Source organism: Lygodium microphyllum, chromosome 14, assembly GCF_053477565.2.
Source record: "Lygodium microphyllum isolate KBCC chromosome 14, Lygodium_microphyllum_v1.1.10, whole genome shotgun sequence".
NCBI classification, from domain to species: Eukaryota; Viridiplantae; Streptophyta; class Polypodiopsida; order Schizaeales; family Lygodiaceae; genus Lygodium; species Lygodium microphyllum.
In genome coordinates, this window is record NC_141148.1 from 125,777,906 (window position 1) to 125,785,743 (window position 7,838).

Below are 7,838 nucleotides of genomic sequence, written 5' to 3' on the forward strand. Positions count from 1 at the left end.
AATAATGGTCACGAAAAACATTTTTGAATAATGGACAAGCTTGAGGAGAGCTCTTGTGTACAAGATTGCTCATGAAAAATTGAGGTTGAATGCAAAATGGATTACAAAAATTTGCTAAAAGACCTTCAAAATTTAAAGACAAAGATTTAAAACCTTGAAATTTACAAAATTGTTTAGTTATAACAATAGTAATAATAATTACATACAACTTGATTAAAGTGTGTATGGTATGGAAAATGTTTTTGGAGAAACACATTGGTAGGGGGCTTGGGAGTGTGGAGACTAAATGAGCTTAGGTGGGATGTTGCAATCATGCCAATAAAAGGGCGGTCAGAAGGAGATGCAAATACACACAGACACGCAGACGAAGAGAGAGAGAGAGAGAGAGAGAGAGAGGGGGGCGGGGCCCGCTTGAAGTCGGTGGCACGTCGGCGACCAAAAGTCCTAATAATCAAAACCCAAAAAAACAAAAGTAAAAAAAAAGACCGTGGGAATTTGGAAAGGAAAGCCCAACGAGAACAAAACAATACTTGTAAATAAATAAACAATTTCGAGATTATTAAAATAATTTCCAGCGATCAGAATAATCGAGCGGAAGCAATAATCAAACCATAATACCAAATACGAACGAGGGGAAAAATGCCTTTCGTCTCCCCCAATAATAGGAAGGAAGCAATAATTAAATAATAATAATAAGAAGACCGAGGCGGAAATGCCTTTCGTCTCCCTGAAATAATCAAAAAGGAAGCTTGCTCTCCCTCTCTCTTTCGTTGGTGTTCTTTCTCCCGCTTCCTCCGCCTTATCTCACACACACACACGCACACGCATTCTCTTCCCATCTCTCTCTCTCCCCCCCCCCCCCCCCCCTTCTCTGCCTCTGTGCTTCCTCCCCCCTGTGATGAGGCTCCCATGCCCCTTTCCCCCTAGGGTTTGCAGGCCCTCCCTCCCCTCCCCCCTCGCCTCCATGGCCTTCGTTGCCGAGAGGTGATCCCCCCTTCCCCCTCGCTTACTCTCGCGGTACGTTTCTTCCAACGTTTTTTTGCCTGCTTCTCATCCATGTTAGGGTTTCATCGTTCAATTTGTTAGATCAAGCTTGTAGGAATTCTTCTTCCTGAGCTGCATATATGTGTTAGTGTAATTGTCTCAGTAAACTCCAAAGAAAATGGCAGGAATGAGCAGAGCTCTAGAAAATGTCAAAAAGTAGCAGACCCTCTGGCCATGGGGAACTAGTTCTAGAGAAAGCATGTCTGTTAGATTCGTGGTGCTGAAGGGCCATCTTTCCTGGCCTGGTAAACAGAAGCATTCTATGGATGCTTCGCTGGAGCAGAGACCCAAAGGACTATGCTTCCTTCTTCCAGAATCCAGCTCATTCTTGGCTTGGCTTCTTTGCAGAGCTTGATTTGCGCCGGTAAACCAAAGAATAGCAACAATGAACAAAGCTGGATACTCCAGAAATTCGCCAAGTGGCACAGCCCATAGTGCAGCTGGTGACAATGGTGCTGGCTCGCTTGATTGGGAGCTTCGCCCAGGAGGCATGGTAGTCCAACTGCGGGATCCAAATCTTGAGGCTGCGCTAGCTGGGCCAATGATACGAGTGAAGGTTTCATATGGCGTGTCAGTACATGAGGTCTCCATTGCAGCACATTCATCATTTGGTACGTGCTACTTGTGCTCAGAATTTTTGTTTGTATGCTTTTGATTAAGCATAAGGTGCTTTCTGCCAAGTCCCAAAACCTATTGTACTCTACCGTATAGATGGCTCACAAAAGGATGGAATTTTATGTGTAATGAGGTCTGTCTACTTTTAATAACCAAAATGTAAAGTATCACAGCTTATCAGCAGTGCAAAGGGGCAAGGAAATGTCAATCCCCGCAAACTCACAGTTCCTAAGTATCTGAACCGACACTCTAGAATGGCAGGTTTATTCAGATGCTGTCCTTTATGTCTTGTCCTTGTATGTCAGTGAGACACCTTAATGCCAACCTAGTCTAGCAATGCAGTTAATGTAATATTCCAAGACATCAGTCCTCTACCAGAACATGGACTCTGTGTGGTTCATTGACCCACCTGTAAAATTAAACCTGGCTTTTATTATGGGTGGTTTATGATCTGTGAGATTGTTGACCATGTAGCAATAATCAGCAAGGAAAACTGATTGTATGGAGTATGTGATATAACTTTTGTTCATTAAGCCATTTTAATTTGTTGAGGATCTACCACCACCTTTGGCTGCTTATTGCTTGTTGTTGTCTTTGGATGCTTTCAGGCTATTAAACCAGTGGTTGATGGTTTTGAGTTAGAAAGTAGGTCCAGGAAGATGTTGATTTCTGCTTTAGTGATGGAGATAGTTCTGGGCTAGAATCTAGCTGTAGGATGTATAGTGTGGCCAGGGTGTTGGTTATGAGGCCGACCATAAATGGGATGAAATTTCTACTCACAACAAAGCTGCTTGGAGGGGGGGAATATCACTATTTGCTTTGTGCCCTTTGGTGTACTTGGTGTTGCAAGAAACCCGTTTATGTCGACTGACTGAGAAAGTTCCGTTGTCTGAAAAAACATGCTCTGTCACATTCGTTCAGAAAATCATGAAGCTGATGTGTATTCCTTGACAAAGTTCCCTTCCATCCTTAACAAGATCCTTTTGTGTTTGTCATACACACAGTTTGAGATATTGTTCTCTTAACCCACATCTGATTTTCTGCAAGTATAAAGTTGTGCATACTAGAGATGGCCTAGATTGGCTGTGAAGGTTGGTAGTCACCTGACTGGCACATTCTCTAGTTGGACTGTGAGTCAGCATCTTGCAGCTAATGAACTTCCCTGTTTTGACAAACAACATTGTACAGGGGATTTAAAGAAAGCTTTGGTCCAGGATACTGGTCTACATCCCAATCAGCAGCGACTTCTTTACAAAGGGAAGGAAAAAGATAGTAAAATTTATCTTCATGAGGCTGGTGTGAAAGACAAATCAAAGATAACACTTGTAGAAGACACTGCAAGTAGAGAGAAAAGATTATTGGAGTTAAGGAAGAATGAGGCACTTGCAAAAGCATGCAAAGCTGTAGCTGAGGTCAAACAGGAAGTAGAAAAGCTGGCTGAACAGGTATCATCTTCTACTTACTTTGTTTTGTATGTGAGTCAGGCTTGCCCACAAAAGTCCTTGCTATTGTTGTGTTTTACGATGCTGCAATGGAATATAGGTTGCTACTGTGGAAGCGGCTGTTCGTAAAGGGAAGAAACTTCCAGACAATGCGTTTACTGGACCAACTGAGTTGCTTATGTGCCAGCTGTTAAAATTAGATGGAATTAAAGCAGAGGGAGAGACTAAGGCCCAGAGGAGGATTCTTGTGAGTTTTTCAAACTCTTGCTAGCTGTAGAATGTTTTCACCAGGCTTTTGCTTGTGTTACATTGTCAAGTCTAATTGTGTACAAGAAATCAGATCTGTTTGTGTAGTTTTTGCAATGCTTATATTCAGCTGTAGAAGTGTTTTTGTAAGATTTTGCTTGCATTGTTTCTCTATTTTAGTTGGGACTATCACCTTTTGCATGCGTACATGGTGATGAAGTTCATTTGTCATGATGAAAAGATGTCTAGATTGGTCCAGGTGTAAGGCCTTTCATTTCAGATGATGAAAGATGTCTACTTTAGTCGGGAGTAACGTCTTTTGCATCCATACATTCATGCATTGTTATAAGGTCAATCTACTATGATGGAGATGTGTAGTTAACATTGCAACACCTTTATTATAACTATGTGCAAAGAAACAGATGATCGACTTGTGTAGTTTAGCTGCGAGTAATGCCTCTTTACTTCCATACATGCATGTCCATCTGTTGTGATGAAATACGTCTAGTAGGTAACACTATAACACCTTCATTGCATGTTGACTGTCTAACCCTCTGGTCAACAGTTGTGGCTCTTGCACCAAGATGTCACTGCCGTGCAACTGCTACCGTCCTTCCTAGCAGTCTTTCATTGGTCAGGTTAGATGTTTGGTTTGTGATCGTCACTGTTTTGGCTACAATCGAGTTGGTTGTGGCAATGTTTTGGAATATTTTTTAGAATGTTCACAGAGTTAGAAATGGCTTGTGGTTCACTGTTGAACTTGCAAAAGAGGTTATCTTGTAAGGACAGCTGTACATGACTTGAGAGGCAAATTTTCAGTTTGATCTTAGCATGTTCAGTCATTTTTCACACAGGTGATCAGGGTGTTTAGTAGTGCTGTCACATGAATTCATATAAAAATACAATCAAAACACAATGTTTTTGCATTTTAGATTCAGGTCTCTGCAGCAGTTGGCACTAAAATTTGTAGGCAATGCCCATAACTCCATTTTCTTGTGGTGTTTCATTAGCTCTTGGTGACTGGAGGCATCAATCCTGCTCTTCTATTGTTCTCCACTGTGCACATTTGAGGTCAGTAGAATATTCATAAGTCGCAAGCTTTCTGCTGAATGGCAAGAGAACATAAGATTTGATGACCTTGACCGGAGTTCATACGTGCAAGGCCAGCTCTTGGTTGGTCCTTGTTGGTAGGGTCAGGAACAAGGCAGATCTCAGTGTGATCAATCTCAGCCATTGATTCAGCTTGCAAACTATTATATTTGTGAGTTGGAAAATTGCCAACATGGCTCTTGCTCTCTCTCTCGGGTCCTTTTTCTAGGGGAGGCACCCCTGGCTGTGAGAATTCAGGAATGTCTTGGTCAGTCCTTGTCGCTAGGGTGAGCAACAAGGCAGATCTCAGTGTGATCAATCTCAGCCATTGATTCAGCTTGCAAACTATCATATTTGTGAGTTGGGAAATTGCCAACACGGCTCTTGCCCTCTCTCTTGGGCCCTTTGTGGAGGGGAGGCACCCCTGGCTGCCCTGGCTGTGGGCATTAGGGAGTCTCTTTTTGTGACAAAAAAATATTGCAATAATATCTATAATCCCCAGCCTTTACTTCAATGGCTGTGCTCATTGTTTCCATGCAGGATGTCAGATTCTGGCCCTGATTAATCTTGCATCTGTGGTCTACCTCCAGTCAGGCAGCACTATGGGTATCCAGAATTTATCAACAATTGAACTCCAATAAAGCATCAGGGCTGATCTTTTAGAAGGCCAATTTGTCACATTGCTTTTCAATATTTGCAGAGTGCTGTAGTATGTGCAGATTGTATAACTCCTAGTAGAAAACTTACATTTAGAAAATTACTAGAATGGGTTCACTATGGCCAAGTGCAATGCTATCGATAATGGAACTACAGGAGAGTAGTTTTCTTTTCAGGGTTCAATAAGCCAGGTTTTCCCTTTTGCTGCGCACCTTTTCCTTTTAGAGGTAAGTCATTCTCTTTAGAGGGAAGAGGAGTCAATTCAACCTTATTAGAGTCTCAGTAGAGGTGCCATGATATACCCAGTTAGATGCATCCGCCTGTGGTGATATAAAGAGGGGATCTCGAAGTGGTAGTATCAGTCCATAAGTGGGTACACGATGGCCAGGAGCAACGTTATCATTAGTGGAGTTATAGGCTAGCAGTTTTCTTTTCAGAGTTCAATGTGCAGGGTTTCTCTTTGGCCATGGACCATGGACCATTTCGTTTTAGAGATATTTTGTACTTTTTAGAGAGGAATAATTGATAGGAGCCTGTGCAACCTTTTCACAGTTTCAGTAGATACACCATGATATCTCTACTTATATGCTGCCACTGGTTGCGATATAATGAGGGAGCTCCCAAGTGACAATGGAATTATTCAAGCACTACTATATCCAGTTGACTACTTTCCATGTGCATTCCGAAGTGATAATGTGACTGGTTATTAAGTACACAACTTTGTGCTGCTCTTAAAGCATTAACAAAATAACATAATTCTTGAACGCCATGCAGGTGAGGCGGGTGCAAAAGTATGTGGAAACTTTGGACAGTCTTAAAATTCGAAATGATATGCCAGCAAAACCGGCCTCTAGCACAGTAGTAACCACTACATGGGAGACGTTTGACACAGGGTTTGGTAGTCTTAATACTCCACCCAGCTCCAATGCTGCTACCTTAACGACAACAAACTGGGAATTATTTGACTGAAGCAGCTGCTGAAGAGTCAAGTGGTGTGTGTTCTCCTGCATGCTACAATTATGAATAAATGGTTGCACAAGGCCTCACATTCTGGAGTCTGGATATCTATTTTTTGGGAGGAGCATCTGAGAATGGAGATCAGAGCTTCTGTCCTACTGATACTTCCATGTTCCCTTATTCAATTGAGTGTCTCTTCTGCAGCCTGTGAACTATGTGCTTAGCTGCATTGGCTAAATCTGGCAAGCTTGTTAGTAGGATGTGTTGCATATTTTTTTGTACCAAAATTATTTGTACACCTGCACTACTTGTTTAGAGTGCATATGGCTGTTTCCCAGCTCTCAAGGAGTCAACATTTTGTACATTGTAGATTTATGAAAGGTGCAATATGCTACTGTCAATAAAGATGCCTCCTTGCAAGTGGGAACATAAACAGGTGCTTTGTTTATCAACCTGGGCTTCATTGCAAGGGGACATGTTTAAACATGCCTTTAAGAATAATGAACGTGGATCTTGCTGGATTGTATAGTGTGAATTCCTCTTCAGAGATGCACCATTGGGTATATATGGTTAAGGCCTATCCTTCTAACATTTTGTGTGCAACCATGCTATGTGTTGCTGTAAAACCATCGGATCCATTAGATAGGCTTACTGATTGGACCATAAATTTGAATGTCAGATCAACTTTTTGCTGATAATGCACACAAAAACCATCTTTGCAGTTTGTTTGGATTGGTTTCCTGCCAATAATACATAGAGCCTTTTGCCTGCCTCTTGATGAAGAATTATGCCAATCATTTTTGGCCTATGTGAATTAAGTCACAGAAGTGGGCAATTGATTAAATGGATGGGAAATAAGGTTGCCTGTTACTTGGTAGGTAAATCAATTGTTGGCACATTGCAGACACATCTGATGGTGTCAAGCATCTGAGCCTTGTTCTGGATGTGTAGTAGTCATGATGAACTACACTTATATACAAATTCGTATAAATTTATGATTGGGTCAATTTAGATGTAGTTAAGTATTTTTGCCTGAAAAATTTGCAGAGGAAACCTGTTCGACATGGTTACTTCTTCCATGGATTGAACCTTGGGTCGTCTGGATGATTTGCATTATGATTATGCCAACCTATGTGTCGATTACAGGCCACTTGGAAGATAATGTTGGCTTGGTGAAACATTTGTAAAAGGCAACCTACTCAACATGGTTACTTGCATGGATTGAACTGTGGTCATGTGGACGATTGTATGGTGCATATATGCATGGAAGGCTGGACAGTGTATAAATATGTGTGTGTGTGTGCTCTACAATACTTAAACATGGCATATATCAAGTCCTTTGGAGTTTGGGTTCATAAATGTGTTAATAACTTGAGTAAGCAAATGGGGATTTGATCCACAATCTAACGTGTGCACCATGACCTATTCAAAACATAAGACTAGAGAAGATAATAGAGTCAGTGGTGAATACAAACACTAAAGGATAGAGGATAAAACACCATGATGATTAAATGTGTGCACCATCTCCTACTATAGTTATTGAAGATTAACATGAGAAGAAGAATCCACTTAAGGCTTGCATTTTACCACGTAAGGTAGCATACACCAAGTTTTGGAACCTTTGTTATGTTCTCCTGCTCTCATGGAAATTTCTTTCTTTGTTGGTACATTGAAATGTTGAGAGGGGTCTTTGTCCTTAAATGTCCTCTCCATTTTGTGTTCCAATTTTCAACCTTTACAAATAGAAAACCCTTACATTTAAGGGCCCACCCTTCAAGCTTCACAAAG

The 7,838-nt window shown here is 41.3% G+C and overlaps 1 protein-coding gene across 1 annotated transcript; it reads left to right on the forward strand.

Moving 5' to 3' along the window:
- The first annotated feature begins 830 nt into the window (after positions 1-830).
- On the forward strand, positions 831-6,571 carry LOC148026079 (BAG family molecular chaperone regulator 1-like). Its single transcript, XM_087693317.1, has 5 exons — positions 831-1,017; positions 1,393-1,655; positions 2,848-3,104; positions 3,202-3,348; positions 5,868-6,571. Exons 2-5 carry the CDS (start codon positions 1,430-1,432, stop codon positions 6,060-6,062), a joined length of 825 nt encoding a protein of 274 aa, XP_087549443.1. The 5' UTR covers positions 831-1,017; positions 1,393-1,429; the 3' UTR covers positions 6,063-6,571.
- The last annotated feature ends 1,267 nt before the right edge of the window (positions 6,572-7,838 follow it).

Excerpts from the sequence above, each read along its gene's own strand:
- LOC148026079 (XM_087693317.1), top strand. The coding sequence starts at position 1,430 with ATGAACAAAGCTGGATACTCCAGAAATTCGCCAAGTGGCACAGCCCAT. Across the intron at positions 1,656-2,847 it reads TGCAGCACATTCATCATTTG|GGGATTTAAAGAAAGCTTTG; the intron begins GTACGTGCTACT and ends AACATTGTACAG. Across the intron at positions 3,349-5,867 it reads AGGCCCAGAGGAGGATTCTT|GTGAGGCGGGTGCAAAAGTA; the intron begins GTGAGTTTTTCA and ends AACGCCATGCAG.